The 27,327-nt window shown below is 43.5% G+C and overlaps 4 protein-coding genes and 1 pseudogene across 5 annotated transcripts; 3 read left to right on the top strand and 2 right to left on the bottom strand.

The window, feature by feature from the left end:
- Window positions 1-4,898: 4,898 nt before the first annotated feature.
- On the top strand, window positions 4,899-6,924 carry LOC112939563 (uncharacterized; annotated as a pseudogene).
- Window positions 6,925-11,497: 4,573 nt separating this feature from the next.
- On the top strand, window positions 11,498-13,256 carry LOC4342415 (uncharacterized). The gene is made up of 3 exons (XM_015789895.3): window positions 11,498-11,676; window positions 12,621-12,718; window positions 12,824-13,256. The coding sequence occupies exons 1-3, from the start codon at window positions 11,581-11,583 to the stop codon at window positions 13,014-13,016; spliced, it is 387 nt and encodes a 128-aa protein (XP_015645381.1). The 5' UTR covers window positions 11,498-11,580; the 3' UTR covers window positions 13,017-13,256.
- Window positions 13,257-15,217: 1,961 nt separating this feature from the next.
- On the bottom strand, window positions 15,218-17,924 carry LOC9270215 (uncharacterized). The gene is made up of 5 exons (XM_015790898.3): window positions 17,406-17,924; window positions 16,846-17,243; window positions 16,673-16,757; window positions 15,878-15,992; window positions 15,218-15,654 (listed from the first exon to the last, which is right to left on the bottom strand). The coding sequence occupies exons 1-5, from the start codon at window positions 17,837-17,839 to the stop codon at window positions 15,601-15,603; spliced, it is 1,086 nt and encodes a 361-aa protein (XP_015646384.2). The 5' UTR covers window positions 17,840-17,924; the 3' UTR covers window positions 15,218-15,600.
- A 4,031-nt stretch (window positions 17,925-21,955) lies between these two features.
- LOC107277032 (uncharacterized) lies at window positions 21,956-23,468 on the top strand. Of its 2 annotated transcripts, none has more exons than XM_015790829.3 (3): window positions 21,956-22,157; window positions 22,812-22,927; window positions 23,018-23,468. In XM_015790829.3, the coding sequence occupies exons 1-3, from the start codon at window positions 22,056-22,058 to the stop codon at window positions 23,208-23,210; spliced, it is 411 nt and encodes a 136-aa protein (XP_015646315.1). In that variant the 5' UTR covers window positions 21,956-22,055; the 3' UTR covers window positions 23,211-23,468. The 2 variants fall into 2 exon arrangements, with proteins under 2 accessions (XP_015646315.1, XP_015646312.1); XM_015790826.3 differs by having other exon boundaries at window positions 21,956-22,211.
- Window positions 23,469-24,160: 692 nt separating this feature from the next.
- LOC107277919 (uncharacterized) lies at window positions 24,161-27,327 on the bottom strand. The gene is made up of 6 exons (XM_015790927.3): window positions 26,872-27,327; window positions 26,376-26,755; window positions 26,215-26,299; window positions 26,025-26,139; window positions 25,856-25,928; window positions 24,161-24,505 (listed from the first exon to the last, which is right to left on the bottom strand). The coding sequence occupies exons 1-5, from the start codon at window positions 27,282-27,284 to the stop codon at window positions 25,896-25,898; spliced, it is 1,026 nt and encodes a 341-aa protein (XP_015646413.2). The 5' UTR covers window positions 27,285-27,327; the 3' UTR covers window positions 24,161-24,505; window positions 25,856-25,895.

Genomic DNA, 27,327 nt, shown 5'->3' with positions numbered 1-27,327 from the left:
CAACAAGTTCGCCGCCCAGGCTGCCTTGATCCACGGCACTGCTATGTCGAAAGTTCCTCGACACATTTAGCAAGTTATCTCAATCGCTGGAGAAGAGGAAGGGATGAGGGGAGATGATGAGATATGCCGATAGAAAGGAGATCCTAGGGGAAGTGAGGAACGGATGCGCCACACCCATATCGGTGCCATTGAAATAGCCCAGGAAGAAGGGGGCCTTTGGGCGTGGCTGCTGCTGGTGCTGGAGTGCAATAGTGGCGAGGAATCCAAGGCACTCTGTAGCTAATGTGCCTAGGTGAAGAGCTGTATCGCAAGGAAGGATTGGGTACCGCCAGTGTGTTGAACCCCAAATGCATGGGGGAGGGACGGGATAGGAGATGGGGCAAGGTCGCTATTCACTGGCCCATGAGCGGTGAGACTACCGGCGCATGGTGCCATCGGGCGTCGACAGTCGTCTTGGGAAGAGGAAGAGGATAGAGGCGGGGTGAGACGAGGATGGGAACGCCAAAGAGGAAGGAGACCAAGGGCGAATTAGTCTTTCTCCATTCCAACTCACGGGTAAACACTTAACCCAAACAACAAAGTGTTACAAATCTAAGAAAAAAAAGGTGGTTTGTGCTTTTGTTGGAAATGAGATTTTTTTTATTGGTTTTTTTTTCTATATGGATCAAATTTTCTCCAACTCTTTCTATGATACACACTTTGCATTTTGTTTCATTTTTTTTACAAGATTTCTATTGAATCGAATATATAAACCAAGTATATCAGAAAAAAAAATAAATACTAGGAAAAACCAAATGATCGAATCATTGTTAAAAAATAAGAGAACCCCAAAATCGTAGTGTACTAATTAACCCGATGAAATCATGGTCTGACCTTCCTCCTGCCGTCGTTTTGACATCCGAAGAACAAAAGGAACATAACTTGACTAAACTCCTCAAAGCGTATCAACTTTTTTGCATGAAGATGAACTCCTTTTCTTCCTACCTTTCATCCATTCATGCAGCCAAATTAGTAATAGTACTCTCGGAAGGAATTTTTTAGTGCTTGCTTTAACAAATGTAATTAGAATACAATTAACAAAGCTACCAATGTAATTTGTCATGAGTCTTAATTTAGTGTGAGATTTACTACAAGGACAAGTAAATTAAAACCGAGGGAGTAAAGTTTTCCAAGAGAGACACTCTCTTTCCCTCATCAAACCTGTAGCCACGCCAGAAAATCCCAATCGGACTCTCCCTGTGCGCGCCAATCTTATATCGACACGTGTCCTGTCTGTACCGAGACACGATCCGCGTGGGCTGTGGGCTGCCAACTGCTTGTTGGGCCTGCTTGCCAACTGCCGCGTAGGCCGATCTCCGCCTGGGCCGACGCTGATCTTGGACGGGCCGATCCATATGCGCATCCGATCGAATTTCTTCGCGATTTCTCCAGCGTTTACACATTGACTGATTGACCAAACTTGTAAAATCTGTCACGAAGACCTCCCATGCGTCTACCATGTGCCATTTTGTGTCCAGTATTATCACGATGATATCCTTATAATTCCTGACTGCAGAATCGGATGTTGGAAAACCTAGACCGGATGTTGAACCGGACGAACTCTCCTAACTCATAGGTCTAGTGGTCCAACTGTTATGTCGTCTGCTTCAAATGCAGAACCGGAAACCTATAATATAATATGTTTATATGCCATATCAATGTCAACCAGCTGCAGGTCTAAAGGTCTAGACAGCGAACTCTCGCCCAAGCAACTTGAGTTTGAATCTCCATCTCCTCATGAGTATCATGGCTAAGGCTGTGTTCGTTACTTCTGGTTGGGAGCAAATCCCTCCCACACGAAAAACGGAGCGGTTCATTAGCACGTGATTAATTAAGTATTAGCTATTTTTTTTCAAAAATGGATCAATATGATTTTCTTAAGCAACTTTCCTATAGAATTTTTTTTTGCAAAAAACACACCATTTAGTAGTTTGAAAAGCATGCGCGCGGAATATGAGGGAAAGGGGTTGGGAACCCTTTGCAATGAACATAGCCTAATACTTATAAGTATCAGGCCTGGTACCAGTGAAGTATCAAGTTAATTGGTTGCAGGGAGGAAAGGCACATGTTGCTTGGCTTGTTGGCAAAATGTCTAGCACCAGCGCCTCCAGATCTCATCTTCTCCCTTCCCCTCGACTCGACCCTCACTCCCTGTTGCTGCTACCATAGCTTCGCTGCCTACACCAACATGTGCGCAGGCTCAAAGCGCGGGGGCATGAGCTTGTGGAGTAGGGGTGGGATGACGCTAGACTTGTGATGAGGAAGAAAATATGTGGGATGATGTCAGCCTCCATAAAGTATACTATCTTGGCTGCATCTATGCTCTAACAACCCCTCTTTTTGATGGGTGAAGGCACATCGAGCAACAAACTGGCCGGTTCGGCTGCATCTATGCTCTAACAACCCCTCTTTTTGATGGGTGAAGGCCCATCGTGCAACAAACTGGCCGGTTCGGTATGTCTTAGTTTGACGATTTATACAGTTAAACGCCCGGTTGATAACAATCCAGCCCAGGTGGGGTTGGCCGAGGCCCAATAACTTAAGGTTGCCTGGACCCACTCAGGGAAATGCCCAATCTCCCTAAAAGATTAGTCCAATAGGGAAAGGATGGCTCTCCCTTTTAAGGTGGCTTCCTCCTCCCAAGCTAAGCAAGGTGGGATTATTCAAAGGCTCACACGGTCGCCGCCCAACTTTGGCGTCTTTGCCAGCGGGTAATAGTGGAGGATGTCCTCATCACCGGTTCACTCTGACTAGTTTGTAAGGACAGTCTTCATAGTAAATCGAGCCATAAGGGTTACTGGTTTTGTTCTTTTCCGCTTCAATAGCTGGTTCGGTCGATCCGAATTTTTTTTTACTACAAGTATGTTATGTTAGTATAATTAGACTCGTATATATTGGTCGGAATCGAATCCTTCTATGTTAGAGGGGCATTCGGCTACGCTGGGAGCGATCGACCAAGTTAGCTCTCGCGGCCCACATGAAGGCTTGACCGCTGTACTGTCCAACTCACTCCTAATAACGCAACCGAAGAGCGCCGCCGGTGAGGACGAACAAGCTAGAGCGGCGCCTACCGCCGGCAAAAATCAGCCCAGGAACAGCAGGGGCGCCCACGATTCCATTCGGGAATTAAGTATGTCAGGGTTATGGATACCACATACCTAATAGTAGTTGACTAAATCTCGGCAGGATACACCACATACCATGTCCTATACGGAAGCAACGTTCGGATATAGGAGGAGTTCCGGATAAGAAAAGACAACCAGAGTTCTACATGGAAACGACAAGGACTACTCGGATTGTATCTATATTGGTTTCCCTAGTTCTACTTGGACAAGGGGACACCTATGGGTATAAATACAAGCCCCCTAGGAGGAGAGGGGACACCCACCACGAGACAATCAACACCCAACACAATCAACATAGAAGCCTATATACGCCAAGACACGCCACCGGATATCGACTTCAGGGATAAGCACGGCTAGTCCCCCGGTGTCTCCGGATACTGTCAGGAGAGACGAAAGCGCTATCTCTGATCTCGCCGGGCACGGATTCGAGGAGGAAGGCTACCCTGTTGTCGACTACAAGTCAGATCGTCAGACCGCCATGTCGACAACAGTTAGATAGGCTACCCCAAACATTGTACTGATGTGATTATTATGAATAAGAGCAATACCGGCTTCAGCCAACAGGATGTAGGGTTATTACCTGACAACTCAGGGGCCCGAACCTATATAAAAATCCCTGTCTCCATCTCTTTTATCTCAGTCTCGCGTATATCCTAGCACCGACGATCCCCATACTATGCAAATACCAGAATTGCGACATCCAACGTCGACAAAGTACTACCTCCGTATTTTAATGTATGACGCTGTTGACTTTTTGAATAACGTTTGACCATTCGTCTTATTCAAAATTTTTATGCAAATATAAAAATATTTATGCCATACTTAAAGAATATTTGATGATAAATCAAGTGACAATAAAATAAATGATAATTACATAGCTTTTTAAGACTGTACATACGGTCTTAAAAAAAAGCGTGTGATGAATACTCTCGTGCTTGCGCTTTTGCTGCAGAAGCCACGAGCTCGCAGTTAAACAATTAAAGCCATTCCTGACCAAATTAAATTAATTAAAAAGAAACACTAGCATCGTGCACTGATTATGGATGATTTTTACCATAGATTTGATCACTAACACCACCAAAAAAAGAGATGCACAGATACATATATATGAGTCCTTCCTTTCTTGGAACGCACCTGCATCTCCAGCGCCAGGAGCGTCGGGAACAAAAGGAAGCTTTCGGCCTTTTGAGACCTGATCTGAGCACCGGCCCGCCCCGGCCCGGCCCAGCCCAGCCCACAGTTGAGAAGTGAACCCAATGAGAAGGGGGGGTGGTTCATACGCGATCAGCTGCGCGCGCGGGGGGTCAGCCGCACCCCCCTCTTCTCTCATATGTACTATATACATCATATATACATCATATGTATATACTTATATACATATGTGTGTATATATATATTTTTATGAATATATTTCAATGCATAAAAAAATATACACACACAAAGTTTGTATACGCACTAAAAATAAAAAAAATAGAAAATATATCACGTATAGAAAGTTTGTATACGCATATACAAACGTTCTATACGTACGAATACAAACTTGGTATTTATAAAATCTTTAAAAAAAAAAGAAAAAAAACCGAGTAGAAGAGAAACCGGAAACAAAACAAACCGAAAAAAAAACCGGAGGAAAAAAACCAAACAGAAACGAAAAAACCGGAGAAAAAAACCAACCAAACAGAAACGAAAAAAAGGAAAAAAACAAAAAGAAACGAAAAATTCGCTCCTCCCTCCGGCGCGTCCGCCGCCCCTTCTCCGCGCAAGACACGTCCCCAATTGAGCAAACCCTAGCCGACGCCTTGCTGCTGTCTGCTATGGCGATGCGCTACCTCGCCTGTAAGCTGCGGGCCCCCGCCGCCGCTCTCCGTCGCCCTCGATCCCTCTCCGCCAACGCCTCCCAGGTCGGTTCGCCCCTCGACTCGTCGCAAATTGTTCGTGTCGATCGATGAGTTTTATGCATCTCCATGCAATTGAGCTGCTAGTATGCATCGCTCGCTAGGTCGATTTCGTGTCCAGATCTGTTCTGTGTTCATGCCCACCTTTCGTTTTCAAAAAACCCCAAACTTTGAGCTCCCTATACGGTATGTGGCATACTTTAGTTCTTGGCTTCTCTCGAGATCATGGGGGTAATTAAAGGTGGAGGGAGATGTTGGTGATTAGTTCTTTTTTCCTCATCTACCATTATCGAGACATTTTCTGAAAATATGTTAGTTACTTAGTTTAGATTGGGTGCTTCAAAATCTCATATCTTTATTTGTCTAAAAAGGTACTACTCCCATGATGCTGTACTGTGTTTTTAGAGCACCCGCAATGGTAAAGTAAAGTGCTCTCTATAAAACATGTACATCTCAGTAAACCACCTCAATAGTATGTCTACATGGGTATCTATAGCTCTCTCATGTATTGTCTCGTTTTTCTCTATAAACTATCTTAAGTTAGTAGATAGCTTTGCTCTCTCTCTCTTCATTTAATATCTTCCAAGTAGAAAAATATGCTGATATGGATCTCTTATAGAGAGTCTATAGATAACCATTGTGGGTGCCCTTAGCAGTCAAATTTGCATTATTTTTTTAAGACCGTGTCTAAAACATGTTAGCAGAGTGTAACTGTTATTGTCCACCTGTTGGTTCTGAGTTCTAACGATGTCGGGATGAACTTATGATGCCCAGAATCTGTAGCTTAAGACAGGATCTCCTTTGAAAATTAGGGGTCAGTTGTCTCTGTTTGCTTATTAGCATTGTCGATCAAGTATCTTCTATGTAGATGAAAAGATAGTATGTGTATCATGCACAACCATTTCCACTAGTATGCCTACATATCTCACAAACAATTCCACACTATGCATTTACGGAGAAAAAAAATCATTCCACACTATACATTTTGGTTGCTGAAAACGCAAGATGCTTGTAGTGGTGTATTGTTAAATGTGTTCTTTGTTGCACCTGGAGCACACAAATAGGACTGCCTCCTTTTTAAAAATACAGATAACGTTTGTTTTATATATAAAAGAAGGGAGTACCTAGTACTTACTACTTAGAGCTTCAGTCGTTCACAGTGAGCTCACAAAACTAGATGAATACTTTGATGTTTGAAGCGCAAACCGGTTCTTTTTTACAAGGTTTAGATGTACCTGGGTTCTGTACGTCTTAGTAATAATTCTTTTACTCTAAATAGTTTGTTTGGACCTGTACATTGCCATCTCAGCTTGTTTTCTTTCACTGCTAAATCTAGGGAGGACGCAGCAATGCAACTACAGATCAGGTTACATCTTCCATGAATGTTGCGAGGAATTAAACTTGAGGAAGAAGTAGCTAAACTTGAGGAATTAAGGTGAAGGAACTAAAGCAGTATCTTATTGTCTAAACCAGCTCAAAACAGGTTGCAACGCATGATAGTGGCATACATTTTGTTTTCTGTGTGTGTGTTGTTTTGATAGCCGGGACATCGAGGAGGCGATAAGGTACAACAGGGAATTCCACAGAAGGTGTATCATGGCGTCTATTGTAGTTGGGGTCGGCCTTGGAGGTCTCTCTTGTGTCTGGTATGCTCGTAGCTACAGGAAGGCCCTCATGGAGCATGTTACCGGCTTCGAGGTCATCAGCCCATATGCACCAAGTACGCCTGAGTAGGCTGGGGTGGTGTCCGCTTCAGTTCCCCTTTTGTTTGTGAATTGTGATGTGGTATTGATTTATAGGTAACGATAACATTGCAAATATATTTCAAAACGCAGCAAATAATCTTAACAAGTGATATTTCAAAACGCAGCAAAACCAGTATGTTAATTAATTAATTTGACAGGAACGGCATATTTGCTTACACGAGTATATAGGGCATGGAAATTTTCCTCGTTGTATTGTACTACCTCCGTTTTTTAATAGATGACGTCGTTGACTTTTTCACACATGTTTGACCATTCGTCTTTTTCAAAAATTTTATGCAAATAATCTTAACAAGTGAGTATTTCAAAACGCAGCAAAAACAGTATCACTACTACAATCACGATTTTCGCGTGCGGTGGAAACTCATTTTCGCGTGTGGTGGTTTCGACCGTCTGGAACCCCGCGTCTGTGAAAATAGCTCGCATGCGGGCGCCCGCACAGGAAAATAAAAAATTGAAAAAAAAAGAAAAAAACCAAAACCCTAACTGTCGCCGTCGCCCGCTTCCCACACCGGATCCGCCGCCCGCTCCCGTCGCCGGCCGAAGACACCCCTCCCCTCCGCCGGATCTGCAAGGGGAGGGGAGGGAGTGGCCGCGCGCCACCGTCGTCAACCGTCGCCGCCACTGTTGCCTCCGCCTGCGCCCGCCGCCCCCATATATCCCTCCCCTCTGACGGATCTGCAAGGGGAGGGAGGGGCCGCTCGCTACCGTCGTCGCCTGCCGCCGGATCCGCCGCCCCCTTCCCTCCCCTCCGCCGGATCTGCAAGGGGAGGGAGGGGCCGCTCGCCACCGTCGTCGCCCGCCGCCGGATCCGCCGCCCCCATCCCTCCCCTCTGCCGGATCTGCAAGGATAGGGAGGGGAGGGGAGGGGAGCCGAAGGGAGAGAGAGGGAGGCGCCGCTCACCACCATCATCGACCGCCGCCCCCATGCCTCCCTTCCGCCTGCGAGGGGAGGAAGGGGAGGGGAGGGAGGGGCCGTGCCGTCGCCGCTGTCGCCTCCGCCTACGCCCGCCGCCGCAGCTGTCGCCTTCGCCTGCGCCCGCCGCCGGATCCGCCGCCCCCATGCCTCCCCTCTGCCGGATCTGCAAGGGAAGGGAGGGGAGGGGAGGGGAGGGGAGCCGAAGGTAGAGGGAGGGAGGGGCCGCCGCGCGCGCGCTGTCTCCCGGCGCCACCGTTGTCGCTGCTGTGAGGAGAGGAGAGGCCGGGAGGAGAGAAGGAGTGGAGTACTGGAGTGGGAGGAGAGGAGTGGGAGAGTTAAGGAGTGGGATTGTGGATTTCGCGTGCGCGAGTAAGGAGGCCCGCACGGCATTTTCGCGTGCGGTTGAGTAAATTGCCCCGCACGGGATAATGTGTTTTCCCGTGCGGGCCACAGCCTGGTACCGATCCCCTCATTATTCCATGCGGTGTCAATTATGGCCCGCCTGGAAACAAACAGATTTAGTGTCCAGGAAAATATTTGGTGTAGTAGTGTATGTTAGCAAATTTGACAGGAACGGTGCCATATATATTTGCTTACATGAGTATATATAGGGCATGGAAATATTCCTCGTTGTATTGTATAATTTTATCCAAATGTTTACGTTAGCAAAAGTAGCTAGCATATATAGGAACTATAGAGATACAGTACATCATTAAGTCGGTCTTTACGTCATAACAAAGGCATACAGAGCCATAGGACAGGTTGAGCACCATTAAGTGTTCGGAGTAATTTTCTCAAAAAAAAAAGTGTTCGGAGTAATTAGCATCGTTACAAAAGGCATGCACAACCATAGAACAGATCGAGTTGCTAAGGGTTCGGATTAATTAACATCGATCATTACAAAAAGTCATGCACAACCATAGAACAGATCGAGTTGCAGTTCGTGGTATAGCGGCCACACTGACAGATCGAGTCTAGCTGCTCTTCTGCAGATTCAAATTATAATTGAAGCTAAGAAACATCACCAAAGTTCAACTGGTACACGTCAAAAAGCTAGCTAGTAGCATCACCAGATCAAAATGTTTAGACAGTAGACAGGTTACGCCGCAGTGGAAGGCTTCATGGCGAATTCCTGAAACAACAATTCAATTTTATGTTCTCCTGGATACACATATCATTGTAAGCTAACTTAGAGCAAAAATTACAAAGAAAACATACCTTTCTTAGGATTGGCCAAATTTTATTTTCAATTTATTATGTAGTCTTGCTAATTGGACGAACACATGGCCAAAATGAGTTCCATGCGTGTGCCACATATGATAAAAAAACCACATGAATTCGACCTAAGAGCAATTCACCTAATTTTATAAATTGAGGGGTATAAAATATATGTTATTAGAGATAAATTGAATTGAACTTTTTTTTTCTTTAGGATAGAGTACTATTCTAACCCGGAGAACACAAAGCAATTAATAATCATATTTGAAAAAAGGGTTAAACTAGACCGGATGTCGAACCGGGCGAACTCCTAGTTCATAGGTCTAGTGGTCCATTCGTCGGGTCGCCCCGGTTCAAATGCACAGCAGGAAACCTATAATTCAATATGTTTATATGGCATATCAGTGTCAAACAACTAGTCTAAATGTGTAGGCAGCGAACTCTTGCCCAAGCAACTTGAGTTTGAACACCACCATCCCTCCCCCCTCACCCCCCCCTTCACCTTTTTTTTTTACGAATAATCGCAATATCATGTAACTTGGGTAGTTAGGCCTTAGAGAGGCCCATTTCTGATGCATAAAAACTACTCTATAGGATCTCATGGAGACGGGATATGTGGATAACCATCCAGTCTTATCCCTTCCCCTCCTATCTCTTTCTCTCCTTGAGCCTTCGCCATTCTCCTTCTCCGCCTCTCCTCCTTCGCCCCTCTTTTTTCCTCTCCCCCCTCCTCTCATCCTTTCCACAGAGAGCTTCTCTGTGCAGGCATGGTGGTGGTGTAGTACGTCCCCAAAAAAGGGATCTAGAGGCTTAGGCCCTCCTCACTGCTAGATCTAGCCTGAGTGCACATCGGCAACAAGGGCGGTGGGAGGCATCGATCTCGTGGCCCTCCTCCTTCTCATGCTTTTGAGGCATATCAACACCCACTAGATCTAGCTCCCATGGTAAAGGGCGCAATCAGGAAGAATGGAGGCCATTTGGAAGGACACTGACCAGCTTGGGCTCCTCGGCCTCCTCCTTCTAGGCGCATTGTCGCTTGTGGGACCCACATGTCAGTGACAAGGATAAAAATAAAAATGGTGTGGCCCACCGCCGTCGCACGCGTTCCCCACGCATCGCCTTCGCTTCCTCTATCGCATTGCCTTAGCCGCATTTCCCATTCCAATCCACCACCGCTGTCGCCGGCCGCTGTCCCTCCTCCCCCACCGCCACCGCTCATGGGAGGGGAGTCGTCGGCTGGCCGCACACTAGTGAGGGAACTTGTTGGCTGGCCGCACACCAGGGAGAATATTGCTGGGAGACTGTGCACGGGGAGAGGAGCTCACGGGCCTGCCACACACGGGGGAAGGAGTTCGCCGGGAAGCCACGCCCCAGGAGGAGGAGTCGGCCGGCCGCACATGGTGAAGGAGCTTGCCGTCCGGGCGCGTGCTGGGGAGGGAGCTCGCCGGCCAACAGCACACAGGGGAGGAGCTCTTGGTGGGCCACGTGTGGGGGAGGGAGCTCGCCGGTCGGCCACACATGAGTAGAGGAGCTCGCCGGTCAGCCGCACGTAGGAATGAGCTCCTAGAGGGTTACACACGGGGAGGGAGCTCACCAGCTGGCTGCGCGCTGGGGAGGGAGCTTGCCAGTTGGCCTGCTGCTATTGCTACTTCTGTTGCCTCCTCTTCCTTATCGCCGCAGGCGCCGCCTGCTGCTTCGACCGCCACTACCTCAACCTGCAATCCCACTGCAACATCTACCTGCTATTTCCGCTTCGACGCCATTGTTGCAACCTCTCTTGCCGCCGGAGTTGCCACCTGCTGCTGCCATGATGCCTCTGTCGCCGTCTCCGGAGCCTACTCTCCCTTCCTCCTCGCTGTCGCCACCACCCACGGAGCCAGCTCACTACCACCGTTTGTCGCCTCTGTTGTTGCCGGAATGTGTGTGTGTGCGTGTGTGTGTGTGAGGGAGAGAGAGAGGAGGATGAAAATTAAATAAACGAAAGATAGATAGGAGGTAAAAAAAAATGGATGCTATGAGGTGGAAGTCGCTGATATGTGGATCCCACCTGCTAACTCAGCGAGTCAACCGTGGTCCAGCAGCTACATCAGCAAGTCTGCGCGATAAGCAACGACGGCGATGACCTCGACGTGCACTCCTCATGCAGCCAGCCGCCCGCACTGTGCTGCTGCTGCGGGTACGCCGTCTTGGCATGGAGAAGATGAGGGAAAGAGAAAAGAGACAGAAAGTATAGGATATGGCCACTAACATGTGTGCCCTATAAGTTTTTTTATTTTTTCCTTGCTGACTAGGATGCCACGTCAGCGAAACCAGCTATCCATACTGCTAGGGGACCTAATTTAATCCAAGTTAGGGGGTCAAGATTTCCGGTATTGCGGTTTAGGGGCACTTACGTAAAGATGAGGGATAAAATGTCGACTTATTCCGAGTTTTGGAGCTGTTGGATCCATTCCGACGACTGGCCCAGCCCAGCCCAGCCCATCCCACAGTTGTCTTCCTTCCTGTATAATAAAAAGAGATCGAGAAGTGAAACCTCTCGAGAAGCATCGTCGCCTCGCCTCGTCCCCAATTGAGCAAACCCTAGCCGCCGCCGCCGATCAATCTCCTAGCTGCTGCCTACTATGGCGATGCGCTACCTCGCCGGTAAGCTGCGGGCCCCCGCCCCCGCCGCCGCCGCTCTCCGTCGCCCTCGATCCCTCTCCGCCAACGCCTCCCAGGTCGGTTCGCCCCTCGACTCGTCGCAAATTGTTCGTGTTGATCGTTGAATGTTATGCATCTCCATGCAATTGAGCTGCTAGTATGCATCGCTCGCTAGGTCGATTCGTGTCCAGATCTGTTCTGTGTTCATGCCCACCTTTCGTTTCCTTGGGGAAAAAACCACCAAACTTTGAGCTTGCGCGCGTTTCAAATTTAGCTCCCGGTATGTGGCATACTTTAGTTATTGGCTTCTCTTGATGTGTCCTGGGGTAGTTAAGGTGGAGGTAGAAGTTGGTCATTAGTTTTTTTCTTTTCCTCATCCACCACTTTTGAGACTTACTGTCAATTTTCTTAAAAGATGTTAGTTTAGATTGGGTGGTTCAAAATCTCATATCTTTATTTGTCTGAAAAGGTACCACTTCCATGATGCTGTACTGTATTTTTAGCGGTCAAATTTGCATTCCTGTTGGTTCTGATGATGACGGGACAAACTTATGATGCCAAGAATCTGTAGCTTTAAGACTTGATCCCCTGTGAAAATTAGGGGTGCAGTCTCTGCTTGCTTATTAGCGTTGTCGACCAAGTATCTTCTATGCAGATGAAAGGATAGTATGTGTATCATGCACAACCATTTCCACTAGGATGCCACACATCTCACCAACAAATCCACACTAGTCATTTACTAAGAAAAAAGAAGTCATTGAACTAGAGCTACTATTTGGTTGCTGAAAACGCAAGATGCTTGTAGGGAGTACCTAGTCCTAAGAGCTTCAGTTAAGAGTGAGCTCACATAGTTGGCACATGAAAATGTGGCGAACTAGATGAATACTTTGAAGCGCGAATCGGTTTGTTTACAAGGGTTAGATGTACCTGTGTCCTGTCTTACTAATACTCTTACTCTGAATAGTTTGTTTGGACCTGGACATTGCCATCTCAGCTTGTTTTCTTTAACTGCTAAATCCAGGGAGGACGCAGCAATGCAACTACAGAGAATGTTGCGAGGAATATGGATGGTGATCTGGGTTGGGTACGGGAAGAAATAGCTAAACTTGAAAAGTTAAGGTGAAGGAACTAACATTATTTATTCTTATATTTATCTAAACCAAACTCAAAAGGTCCCAATGCATGATACTAGTAACTAACATACATTTGTTTTCTCTGCGATAGACTGGAAATCGAGGAGACAACAAGGTACAACAGGCTCCACAAGCGGTGTTTAATTGGGTCTGTGTTTGCTGGGTTCGGCCTTGGAGGTCTCGCTTGTGCCTGGTATACTCGTAGCTACAGGAAGGCCCTCAAGGAGCATTTTGACAACCCGATCGTTTGGATGCCGCCGTATTCAACATCTTCGCCTGAGTAGCCTGGGTTGGGGATCCAGCTCACTTATCCTTTTGTTGCCATGTAATAATGTTTGACTCTGGCGTATGGCATGTGATTTGGGGTAATGCTTGCAAGAGCTAGCTAGCGCACACTCTAGCTTACAGTATGTGCTTGTGCCGTGTTATGTTAGACCAATTAACTCTTATGTAAGACCAAATGAAGTCGTTTTCACAAACAGCTTGTGGCTATGACATATTTATGCTGGGTTAAGTTGCTGCTATTGTATGGGTTAGATGAAAGATACAGTTATGCATGCATGTTCAAGTGGTTGGCTGTAGGTCTCAGGAACACTAGCTGATAAAAGATTAGTACATCTCGGTCCGGTGTATGTTCGTTGATAGCTCATTCCCCTCTCTTGATCATCTTCATTATATATACCAGTGAGCGTGTACGTGCAAGGCACTTCGATATATATAATTGAAGAAAAAAAATATGGTTATTGATGATGCACGTCGATATATACAATTGAAGAAAAAAAATATGGTCATTGATGATGCACATTGAGATACATTAAGGCTGTGTTTAGTTGGATCCAAAGTTTGGATTTTAGTTGAAATTGGAGATGATGTGACTGAAAAGTTGTGTGTGTATGACAGGTTGATGTGATGGAAAAGTACTGAAGTTTGGATTCAAATTTTGGATCTAAACATGTATGACAGGTTGATGTAATGGAAAAGTATTGAAGTTTGGATCCAAACTTTGGATCTAAACACAGCCTAAATATCATCATAAGCACTGATAGAAAAAAATATTGTAAGCATTGCATTGATTCATTACGTGCCAAAGAATATTCTGTCTTTGGAGTATTGATAATTTTGCGGTTTATAATGTCAACCCTAGACAAGACTGCAATAACTCATACGTAAAATCCAAACTTTCAACTTCAAATTAACCATTGAAAGAAAGGAAGCTTTGACCAGCTTCGATGCAATCAAGCACCAAATTTCATAGCTTTCTTGTTCTATTTGATGAACATTGGTACCCCGGGTATAATATGATGTCTATTTCCAAATCATAGATTTAGGCAACATTCAAGATCAAGAGAAGAAACAGACTTGATTAATATGAATACAAGACAAGTTAGTACAAGATTCGTACAAAAAATTATCGAACAATTTCCAGCGGGCTTTTCTTACAGATATTCTGGTGACTGTATTTACAGATCTAATCAAGCTGTTTGGTCCAATCAAAGGGCTCCTAGTCCTTCATGAAATTAGCTACAGCTTGTTTCTGGTTATCCATCAATTCAAGCCTGGAATTTAAGGTTACCACACGAGGCATGGAATTGAGATTCAAGAAATCAATTTGCAACAGAAGAGAAGCGCCTGTTCATACCATTGTTGTAGTGAGGATTGGAAACTGATTATAATTATTCAGCTGACCTCAAATTGCAAAACATAAAATTATTTCAGATTTGCAAGAACTAATCAAAAGCAAAAATGGCCTCAGTTTTTTGAAGAATGTGCATTACTTAACCATCATGTGCTACAGGAGAAATAGTGACAAATAAATAAATTAGGATTAGGATGCAAAACAGATCAGGAATACCAAAGGTAAAAATAGTAGTCAATCTGTTTTTATCAGTAACTATCATCTACAGCAAAAGAATAGGCCAAGAGTGTATCTGCTCTTATGAAAACGCTGTTGTAGGAAGCAAAATCAACATCAGAACTCATCATTGTCAAATTTTCAGGCAAAATAAGCATAATAACAGGCACATGTATCTGTTATTACCAGCCAATGTCAAAAGATACAGGTAAGAGTAGGCCTCAGATTTGCAAAAATGAATGAGTTTGCAACATGGTGTGCATCACTAGTTCAGTACACCATCAGCTGCAGTACAAAAATCCTTCACTAACAACTAACAGAAAAATGGCATATGGCTATGATAGTACTGTTTGAAGCTGTGGAACATAAACCGTACATATAGTCATCCAGTTTGAAAACAAAATCAAAGTGGCCATCTTTCCCAATCTGACAGCTAGAAAAAGAAGAACAAGTGCCGAACAAAAATCTGTTCACATGGATCACAAAGAGCACATATCAGAATTCACAATCCATTCTTACGCATCGCAAATCAGCACTATTATTCATCAGTTGCATCCTTCACAGCAAGAAAAATGACAAGTGCAAATAGCTAGACCAAGTTTATATCTGTCATTACCAGTGGATGAACAAGGGTAAAGCAAGTGCAAAAGGATGAAATTTATCATAAGGTAAAGATCATGCAACAATAATATGGTGTTCACTACCACCCTTAACCATCACATAGCCAAATATACATAATTTGGTGTCCCACTACCGCCTTAACCATCACATAGCCAAATATATCCTACCAAAAGAACATATGGTGTCCACTACCAATTAAGCAGCACTTAGCTTTAGCCTACAAAAAAACAAATGGTGTCCACTACCACCTTAACCATCATTAAATACAAAATATGGTGTCCACTGTCACCTCTCCTTAATGGTTAGCTAAATAGTTAGATGATCTCAGGTTATGCTATTCTAGGAACTTCTTAACCCAATGTGCACGATGAGCCTCATTCTTCTTTTGGTACATCTTAATGGCTGGGCTTAGATTTTGGACCACGTGCAGCAGCTGGCATCACAAACTCCTGCAAAACAGAGATTTCAATTGTATTAGTTCCTTCGCAGCCATAGGAATTGGGAGAACAAAACTTGAACTTAGGGTGTGTTTAGTTCACGTCAAAATTGGAAGTTTGGTTGAAATTGGAACGATGCGACGGAAAAGTTGGAAGTTTGTGTGTGTAGGAAAGTTTTGATGTGATGGAAAAGTTGGAAGTTTGAAAAAAAGTTTGGATCTAAACTCGGCCTTACACTTTTCAGGATAGGCCGAATCCTCTCCTGAATTTTGCCCTTGAAATTGGTTTTGTATTCATTCTCCACCATCTTGTAACTGATGACGCCTTTGTACTCTTGTCTCAAAATGAACCTAGCAAACATATATAAGATAAGATGTTACAAATAAGCAAAACAGCAAAAATAAAAAGAAGCAATATAATATAGTAAGAGTAAATTTCACTTTGGATCATCTTTATTGACCAAAATTTCACATTGGGCTAGGGCTAGGCTCATGTTTTCACTTAACACCACGTATAATTACCGTTGTTTGCACTTTGGACCTGGTTTTATAGTTACCATTACACGAGTTGTTGTCTAGGTGCTTAGCAATTTACAAGAAACAATGATATGGAAATTTTTGCCATGCAAATATGCTTAGCGCAAGAACAACGATTGTAACATGTTATAGGATATCCTATCAGATTAATGGGACTTCATTACTACTACATATGAACATTCACAACCCTCATACTAGAGACAAAATTGGAGAAATATTGAGTTTAAGAACTAATTTTCTAGAAAAGATATTATATGTTTTACAATACCCAACACTGTAGTGTTAGTACAAATTGTTGAATTCTAAGTTTTCTAACACAAAAGAAATGAGATCAGATATACAATTATTATACTATGTGTAATTTGTGAAACCCGGTCCAAAGTGCAAATGATGGTAACAATATATGGTGTTAAGTGAAAATATAAGTCTAACTCTAGTCCAATGTAAAAAGGTTGACCAAAGTGAAATTTACTCTAATAGTAATGAGCACTTACCTCTCTCTCACTAGTACTTTCAGCAATGCCTTGTTCAGTTTAGTTTCCTGCACCCCCACATTGATCAAAAAGCGCCACAAAGCCTCTGAAAAATCAAATAAAATATTAAGCACATAGTATGGTTATTAACACAAGAGCTTTTTATGGACTGGTTAAGACTAATTTTAACTTACTTTCAGATATTTTGCCCCCTTCTGATTTGGCAATGGAGTTGACGGCAAATGCAAGGATAGATGACCAGTCGGTATAATAGTTAAGGACTTCCTCATTGAGCTTCTGATAATGAGCAGGCCTGGGTTGTCCAGACAACCAGTGGACAAATCTTTTGATTGGGTTAATGGACTCCACTGCACTGCCGGCCAAATCATCAACGTAATCGTGCATTTTGACGGAAATGGTAGGATCATCAAGGAAATCGATGATGAAACCCTTGAGAAACCCATTAACATCTACTCGCCCAGTGAAAACCCCAAAAAAGTAGACACCAAAAGAAATAGTGACCACTGAAGCCATGAGAAATAAGGAAGTTGTTGCTAGGCTGCCCTTGCTCCTCTCATTTTTCTCCACCGCTCTATCAGGAGAAAAGAAAAGGGGAGCAAATAAGTATAGATCAGGAGTAAAACATGAGATGAGGAAAAAAAGATGCAAATCTACAAATTTAAATTGTACCAACAAACAACAAACAGCAAACAAATTGAGGAGGAAAAAAAAAGAAGAGAAATTTCAAACTCACATGGTTAGCTTCTCAAGTGTTTGAGCGTATTCTTCGAGGAGGGCCTTGTGCGAGCCGGTGGTCTTGACGAGCATCTCCATGTTGGTGAGGATCCGGGAGAGATCCAAGTCGACGGTTTTGGTCCATCCGAGGAAGCTCCCGCCTCTGGGTGCACCACCATCCCGGCGACCCAGGCTGCCTGATGAGGAGAAGGCCCGTGGCTTGGGCGGCAGCGTCGGGGAGGGGAAGGCCGCCCTCGGGAGCAGGCAGGGGACGCCACCGCCGGCAGCGACGACGGCGTGGCGCGTGGTGGCGGTCGGGGAGGGGAAGGCCGCCCACGGGTGCACGTGGACGCCGCCGCCGCCGCCGCCGTAGCGTGGGCCGGCAGCGATGACGACGGAGGCCGCCCTCCTCCTCCCGGCGAGCACCGTGGAGGCCAGACGAGCTGCTGCCATGGCCAGTGGGCGGCGGCGGCGGCGGCGGCTAGGGTTTTCCCCTTTGCTTTCCCAAAGTGGGAGGAGGGAGATTTTGAGTTTCTGTGAGTGGAGGAGGAGAGTGGGTTGGTAAGCTAAGCGCGGTGATTAGGGTTAGACTCCATGCATGGTAAGCTAGCTTAATTAGCTTAGCTATCCTCTCTCTTCTGTTAGTTACTACTCCACTACCACTACACTTCTACTGGAGTACTATTAATTACTGGAGTAGTATACTCCTAAACAGTTAATGAATGACGTATTTACGACTAGTCGTAACTGCTTTTTTTTTTCTTTCTATTCTCGCTTCGGGAGAGCCAGCCATGGTCTTATTTTATGGGTGTTTGCAAACCTTTCTCGCTTGTGTGCTGCCTGACGACTGACAAAAAACAAAACAACTTGATCGTCAATTAAGGAATACAGTACGTACTTGGTAGTAATCCTTAAAATAGTACTAGTAAGACCCTGTCTAGATGAACTAAAACTTTTAAATCCCTATCATATCGGATGTTTGGACACTAATTATAAATATTAAACGTAGACTATTAATAAAACTCATCCATAATCTTGGACTAATTCGTGAGACGAATTTATTGAGCCTAATTAATCCATGATTAGTCTATGTGATGCTACAGTAAACATTCTCTAATTATGGATTAATTAGGCTTAAAAAATTTGTCTCACAAATTAACTTTCATTTACTACTCTAAGTATGTAATTAGATTTGTAAGTAGTCTATATTTAATACTCTAAATAAGTGTCTAAATACAGGGACTAAAGTTAAGTCTCTGTATCCAAACAACACCTAAATATACTTTAGTTAGTAGTGTACCAAGAAATTGTTTAAGGTTCCTTCTTCCCAAAGTTGTTATGTGGTTTGAAATTAAAGGAGTAGTGTATGCAACGTGACAGACGGTGTATAAAAGTTTGTACCGTACCCTCTGCAGGCTGCATCCGATATTCATCGCTTTCTGCCGTTGAGACGTGTCCTCTCTCTCTCGATGGGATGCTCCCAGTCTGCGCTGCACACTGTTTTTGTTCACAGGAGTCTACTAGTAGTACTCCACTATCCTACTCCTACAGATGGGACTTGACAAGGATTCGGAAAAACAAGGCAGCCACGTACGGAGTATACTCCTGGAGTACTTCTCCATTTTACTACCTCCGTCCCAAAATAAGTGCAGCGGTGAAAATCCATGTCTAACATTTGACCGTCCATCTTATTTGAAAAATTTATGAGAAAATTAAAATTAGTCACAAATAAAGTACTATTTATATTTTATCATCTAATAACAATAAAAATATTAATCGTAAAAAATTTTTAAATAAAACGAACGGTCAAAAGTGAGACATAAACAGTGCAAAACTACACTTATTTTGGGACGGAGGATTAAAAAAAACACTCGCAGAATGCCAGATACGAACAGTGGATAATGATTTATGGTCGTACTAGTAATAGTAGTATCATGTAATACTGTAGCTTAAAATGGCTGTCCCATACAGTATACTCCACTGGTAGTTCATCTGGGGTTCGTGTTTGGATCCGGTCACATCGGATATTTGACACTAATTTAAACTATTAAATATAGATTAATTACAATACTAATTATATAGATGGAGAGTAATTTATGAGACGAATCTATTAAATCTAATTAATACATGATTTGATAATGTATTGCTACAGTAAATATGTGCTAATCATTGACTTGCAAATTAGCCTTCATCCGTATAATTAGTTTTATAATTAGTCTATATTTAATACTCTAAATTAGTATCTAAATATTTGATGTAACAGGAAGTAAGTTTTAGTGATGTGATATGGAGTAAAGTTTAGTCCCTGATCTAAGTACCCCTTTGGGTGTGTTTAGTTCATGCTAAAATTAAAAGTTTGGTTAAAATTAGAACAATGTGACGAAAAAGTTGAAAGTTTATGATGGAAAAATTAAAAGTTTGAAGAAAAATTTTGGAACTAAACACGGCCAAAAATGAAAAGAGGCTATTCTATTCTTACAGGTTGATTATGATGATGATGGTATACATAACTTTATGGACGACAGGCAAGGGCGCCACGCTCATGTTGATGAATTAAAATACCATCAAATTATAAACTTCGCCCAAAAAGTTACATCATTACTCCTACATACCGGAGTTCTGTAAACACGTATCATCTTATCTCAATTTCCGTCGTCACGTTTTTCAAACTATTTTAAAAAATAATTTATATATAGAAGTTGCCTTACAATATTAAATACGTCAGTTTTTAAGTTTATAATAATTAAAAATTAATTAATCATGTATACACCACTAACGGTTTTCTCATCCCTTATACGTGCTGAGTTGTTATTTTATCTTGATCTCTCTTAAATACCCCTCCGTTCAAAAAAAAACCAATCATAATTATGAATCTGGATATATACTTGTCCAGGACAGAGTATATGAGTATCCATTCATATCAAGGATTTTAATGGGGTACGACAAATTGATATGACAGAGGTACTATAATTCTATCTACTTCCTCCGTTTCATATTATAAGACTTTCTAGTGTTGCCCACATTTACATATATGTTAATGAATCTAGACGCATATATATATATAAAAGGTGGCACGGCCGGCAGCGGCCGAGGCCGACGCGGCGTGGGAAGGCGAGCACGGTGTGGAGGCGCGGCCGGTGACGGGAGAATTTACTATTTGCCACTCTCTCAAAATGCCAGTGCTCAAATGCCACTCTCCCAAATGCCACCCAAGCCCACATGTCAGCCTCACTCTCCATTCAAACAAAAGTGATGTGGGACCCGATGATGAGTGAGGCTGACATGTGGGTCCGGGTGGCATTTGGGAATGAAAATTTGGGAGAGTGACATTTGAGCACTGGCATTTTGAGAGAGTGGCAAATAGTAAATTCCCCCGGCTGGCGACGATTGGAGACCGCTACAGTGTGTGGAGGCGAGCCCGTTGTGGTGGTGCGGCTCGGTGACGGTTGGAGACTGTTGCAGTGCGTGGAGACGTGACCGCCATGGACGTGAGGTGCTACCGACGATTGTTGGGTTAGCACAACCAATAGAGGTTGGCAGGTGGTGGAGCATGAGAGTGCTAGATTGTTTTTATACATGTTTAGGCCCCTAACTGACAGGTAATAGCCATACTTTGTGGTTGGTTGAAGTCGGTGTTACCTTTATACATATATCAGTATCATACGAGTATAATATTTGGAATGACCTGGTTTAGTCTCTGTCAGCATAGTGGCGTAGAGCTCTCACATGTTGCTTGCCTTCGCATTTGTCTTAGCGTGTCTCCTCTCCTCCTTGGGGTCTTGTATTTATACTCTGGGTGTCCCATATCCAAGTAAAACTAGGAAAATCGAGTATGGATATGATCCGAGTAGTCGTTGCCGTGCCCAAGTAGAACTCGGCATGTTTTTCTTATCTGGAATACCTTTCATATATGAGGCTGGATTCCGTAGAAGACTTAATATATGGTAAGCCCTGTAGATCCTAACACAAAAATATTAGGTATATTTTATCTATAACATTGATAAATATTGCTAAATTTTCTACAGACTTAGTCAAATCTAAAAAAGTTCGACCTAGAAAAATGTCAAAAATATTGCAACATTTTCAAAGCAAAAGAAACATATATTATCAAAATATATTAAATGTTGATTTAATGAACCTAATTTGATGTTGTTAATTTTTTTTCTTATAAAATTGATCAAACTGAAAAATGTTTGGTTTAGAAATAAAAAGTCAAATGACTTATAATATAAGAAAAATGAAAAGAAAATGTTGGGGCATGTTTGGCACAACTTCAGCTCCAACTCCAGCTCCAGCTCAACCAAACCGTTTCAGCTCCACTAAAACTGGGAGTGGAGCTAGGTGGAGCTCTCTCACAAAATGAACTAGAGTTGTGGAGCTAGGTTTAGACAGCTCCACAACTTCACTACAGAAAGCTAAATTTAGGAGTTGGACCGGTTTGATCCGTTGGTCAACTAGTCCGTGTTGGAGTTGGAGCTATTGGATCCGTTCTGACGACCGGCCCAGCCCACAGTCGTGTTCCTTCCCGTAATTCCAATAAATAAATAGAAAGGGATCCAACGGAGAAGTGAACCCCCCTCGAGTCGAGGAAGCATCAAGCATCGTCGCCTCGCCTCGTCCCCAATTGAGCAAACCCTAGCCCGCCGCCGCCGATCAATCTCCGTCTGCTATGGCGATGCGCTACCTCGCCGGTAAGCTGCGGGCCCCCGCCCCCGCCGCCGCCGCTCTCCGTCGCCCTCGATCCCTCTCCGCCAACGCCTCCCAGTCCCAGGTCGGCTCGCCCCTCGACTCGTCCCAGATCGTTCGTTTCGATCGACCAAGATCGGTTCGTGTCCAGATCTGTTCCGCGTCTGCCAATGAATCGACCTCACCTTGGCGGCTAGCCCAAAAAAAAAATCTGATAGGATATCCTATAACATAAGAAACTTATGATGGTAGAATCTATAGCTTAAGGTATGGGTTCCTGCGAAAATTAGGGGTGCAGTTATCTCTGTTTGCTTATTACCATTGTCAGTTCAAGATACTTTGTTCTATACAGATGAAAGGTAATGTGTATCATGCAAACCATTTCTATCTCGCAAACAATTCCACACTAGGCATTTACTGCAACAACAAAAAAAATCACTGAACTAGAGCTGCAATTTAGTTGCTGATAACACAAAGATGTATTGGTTGGTGCTATACTAATGTTGCCCATGTTGTTTGTTGCACCTTGAACACAAGCTAGTTAGTACGTACTCAGCCCTTCAGCTAAGGGTAACCTCACATAGTAGGTGGAAACTTGATGTCTATCGATGAATACTTTGAAGCGTGAACTGGTTCTTTTTCAGATTTACTTATTATTACTCAGTACTCTGAATTGTTCGTTTGGACCTCTACATTATATTGCCATCTCAGCTTGTTTTCTTTTAACACCTAAATCTAGGGAAAGTACACCAATGGAAGTACTACAGAGCTTGCGTCTTCCATGAAGGTTGTGAAGAATGTGGACGAGACAATTCGACAGCTACATGAAGAAGTAGCTAAAATGGAAGCTGCAAGGTGAAGGAACTAACATTGTTTTAAACCAACTCAAATGGTCTTGAGGCATGATAGTAACATATGGCTGTTCTCTCTGTTTTGTTTTGATAGCAAGGAAATAGCGGAGATAATAAGGTACAACAGGTTCCACAGAAGGTGTATAATGGGGTCTGTTGTCCTTGGGGTGGGTCTTGCAGGTGTCTCCTGTGTCCGGTATACTCGTAGTTACAGGAAGGCCCTCAGGGAGTATTATGTTGTCGGCTTGGAGATGGAAAACAAGTATTCACCACGTACTCCTAACTAGCCTGGGCACTACCCCCTGGGGTGTTCAGTTCCCCCTTCTGTTTATGCCGAAGATGTGGTGGATATGTATGCAAGGGCCAACGCTTGTGTATGTGCCGTATTTTGTGTTGAAACTAAGCACCTCTTATGTACGTAAGACCAAGTTGCCGTCATTTTAAACTGCCTGTGGTTGTAGTGATACCGAAGGACAACGTATTTTATGCTTGTATGTTATTGTAAGGTTGACCTAAAAAAATTCAGCCATGCTTGTTTTAAGTAATTGGTCGGTGCAAGTTCTCCGGAACACTAGCTAAATTATTTGTTACTATTGAGTTTGACGAAAAAAATACGTTTCTATGCAAGCTTCTCGATCAGTATTCTGAACTAAAGTTCTCTCTCTTGATGCGTTTCTTTGGCTGTTCTTGGTCATTCCACACCTTTTTTTTTTCTAATTCAGTAATCTGGGTAAGAACAACTAATGTTGTTTCCTACACCTTGCAGCTTCAACTTTAGCTCTTATTTCAAGTTGCAGTCGTCTTTCCTCGTCCCTAGATTTTGCAGTTCCATTGCTGCATCCTCCCTAGATAAATGAAAAAGAATAACTGAACTGGAGCTGTAATTTTGTTGCTGAAATGATGTAGGATGTGTTACAAGCCTGAAAATATAAGTAATAGATAGATGAATACTTTTAAGCGCCAACTGGTTAGGGTTTTCGTCTTCTGATTTGATTGCATTGTGGATCAGGCGTTCAGGTAGGTATTCAGGACCGTCCCATCCTTTCCCTTGTGCTTATAAGCCAAAACTTAATTTTGAAATTTGTTTTGTGGTTCATTTTATAGCATTTGCTTTTCAATAGCTGAAGATATACATATAAAAGTTTTACTCATAAATTATTGTCTATTTGTTAATAAGCCATACGAACAAAACATAAACATAAATGAGACAGTGGGATCATTCCAGTGACAGTCAGAATGCAAACAAACTGAAACGCTAGGTTTGCTGCAATAAGGCCTTTTACCAATCGATCCAACAGTGATCGATGACAGAATGGAACTAACAAATCAAAGTCGTTTACCCCATGTGATATTCCAGGCTCCAGCGGACAAGTAGTTCATACATACAGGTAGTACTGATAAATTACTCCAGTTTGCTTCCCAAAATAAACGAAACGTACTGATTCATTAGTTTGCCCCAAAACAAACAAAATCCAGGTTTGAGACAACCAAAATCCATGGGTCGAGCAACATGGCAACCTCAAAGCTCTCCAAAACAAGTGTCCACCATATGTACATTCGGAATTCCCCAAAGCTGTTGACTCTGCAGACAACAAAAATAATTCCTTTAGACAAAATTTCAGGGTAAACAGGGACCAGTGCAGACCACCATCGTCAACTCTGAATTGCTCAAACCATTCACACAGATTGTGCGAAGCTCAAACCATAAAATCCAACAAGAAGATCCCTAATTCCCTAATATGATTTTTTTTTTGAAAAAAAAAGAACACCTGCCTTCTAATACCCAATACCTAAAGTTTACCAGATAAGCAAAGTTTGTCGTATTCCCTGGTGTCTGATTTTGAATAGTTCACATGCAACGTCAAATTTTAGGACAAGATAAATAGTTAAATTTTATTCTCAACAAATTGGCTTCAAGACAAAACAATATACATAGTATATAAAGTACTCCCTCCGTTTCATATTATAAGACTTTCTAGCATTGCCCATATCATTAACATCTATATAAATGTGGGCAATGCTAGAAAGTCTTGTAATATGAAACGGAGGAAGTACTTGTAGTCACGTTTGAACTTTGAAGGCGAAAACTACCACATAAACAAATACCTCGAGCACTTACATACACGTCCTAGTTCTATAAGTTTCCACATATACACCAAATCACCAGACCAAAAGTCAGCTCACAAACCAAAATCAGATTTTTCACATGTCAAGGACACAGCAAATGCCAATCTGCCACAGAACTAACCCACCGGCCACTACAAAGATGAAAGTCCTTGCACTAGTAAAAGTGTAAAACCTCAACAACACACCAAAAAACTAGTGGTTTCCATTACTAAAACCACATAAACCATAATATGGCACGACAAAACTGGAAGTCCTTGCACTTGTAAAACCTCAACACCACAACACAAACTAGTGGCTTTCATTACTATAAAATCCCATAAACCCTAAATCTGGCATGGAAAAACTGAACCTAGGGAGTTCAAATTGGTTCCCTGTAATTCAGCACACGAAACCTCTTGCATACGCCAAGCTCCACTCAAAACTGCCTCCAATTCAGACCCAACACAAATGGGAACAATTCTAGTGAAACGCGCCACGCACACCGTCAACTCCAACAGAAACATAACCTCCTAAATCTCACAAAGGACTAAAGCATTTGCCTCCTAATTAACAGGCCCCCAACTAAAAGCTTGTGCCTTTGACAACCTCCGGACTCGCTGACTGCTAAATTCAAGCTAAAGAAACCAAAGTTCAGCACCCGGAACATACCCTAATCAAACACAAAAGAAGCGACCTAAATTCCAGTTTTAGCTTGAATAAGCTTCTCGCAATCTATGCGGCTAGGTAATTCAACAAGAAGTTAAGCAGGCAAAAAGGCAGCACTACACAAAATTTAGAGTTTAGATTGTGTTTTCAGGTTACCAACCTTAGCATTAGAAAGCACATTAGGTAGGTATTGAAACAACTCAGGTAGGGGGGGAACTCCTCCGTTCACGCTCCTGAAAAATATTAATCACAATATTAATATACTTATAAACCCCTAATGTAGCACCTAAATTATAAAATACTAGGATCTAGGAAAAAGGAAAATATACCTTCTTGAGGATCGGAACAATTTTCGGCCTGAATCCTGCGTCAATGCATTCCCTGTATTGCTCTTCGACAAGGGCATAGGTAGTAAGCTTACCCTTTTTCTTCTTTGATATCAACCTGACAATAAAATTAGATAAGATTTTAACATGCAAATAATAATATCATATTAAAGCTACTAGCATAATTCATTACCCTACTGCAACCAAAATGTTCAGAAGTTCTTCATTTTCCTTGTTGCGTCTAACTCCAAGCTGGTATAAACGCATCCACAGTTCATCTGTACTTAAAAAAAAAACATTTTGGTTACATGGTTTCTTCATTAACGGTGAAAAGGACAAAATTGACTCACTCACTCTCATAAACTGGCATTCCTCTGATCAATGACAGAGCAAAGAAGGAAAAGGAAACTGCCCAGTCTTCCCAAGTGTCTGAAGCCTCCAAATCCAAATCATCTTGAGGTGAGCTGTCTTTACCAAAAAACCACTCCTGAGCCTTCCTAAAGGGAGCGGACACTGCTATGGCACCAAGTCTATCTGCTGTCTGATCTAGCTTTGCCTTGAATTCCTCATCATCTAAGACACTGTGTGCGAATTTTTTGGCAAATTCGTCGGCGTCAACGATATAGGCCATTTTAACCCCAACACAATAGAGCGCGAACAGCACAAGATACACAGATGCAGTAACACTGAGTGAAATTACAGCTGTTGTGACTTTTCCAGTGCGCTCCATAGATCTAATTAACATGAAAAAACAAGAAGAAAAACAGAACGGAAATCAAGAACATCCCAACTAATTAAGCCTCAAAGAAACAAGATCGGTCAAGCATTAAAAGGAAGGAATTTTTTTTACCTCTTAAGGCTTTGGAAAGAGGAAGTGGAGACCTTGACAGCATTCATTTGAGCAGCACTTAGTTGTTGGAGTTCGGTAAGGATCTCTTCAAGCTGGGAATCCACCGACCTGGTCCATTCCTCCAATCTTCGCTTGCCGTCGCCTCCGGGGATGCCGCCTCCTGAGCTCCGGCCACCACCTCCGCCGCTAGAGCCGGACATCCCGCGCCTGGCGCCGAGCCCGAGCGAGCCGACTCTGCCGCCGTAGGAGAAGGCGGTTGGCGGCGGCCAGAGGCGGGCGGCGGCGAGGTTGCCGGGCTGCAGCAGCCTCGCCGCCCCTTGGTGGTGGTGCACGCGGACGCCGGCGAACACGATGTCCGCAGCCGCCCTCCTCCTCCCGGCGAGCAGCGCGGTGGCGACTCGGGGAATCGCCATTCGTAGGCGGCGGCGGTGGCGGTGGCCTAGGGTTTCCTAGCTC

The sequence above is a fragment of the Oryza sativa genome, chromosome 7 (genome assembly GCF_034140825.1).
Source record: "Oryza sativa Japonica Group chromosome 7, ASM3414082v1".
In the NCBI taxonomy this organism is placed as follows: domain Eukaryota; kingdom Viridiplantae; phylum Streptophyta; class Magnoliopsida; order Poales; family Poaceae; genus Oryza; species Oryza sativa.
This window is presented reverse-complemented; position numbering and strand designations above follow the sequence as displayed.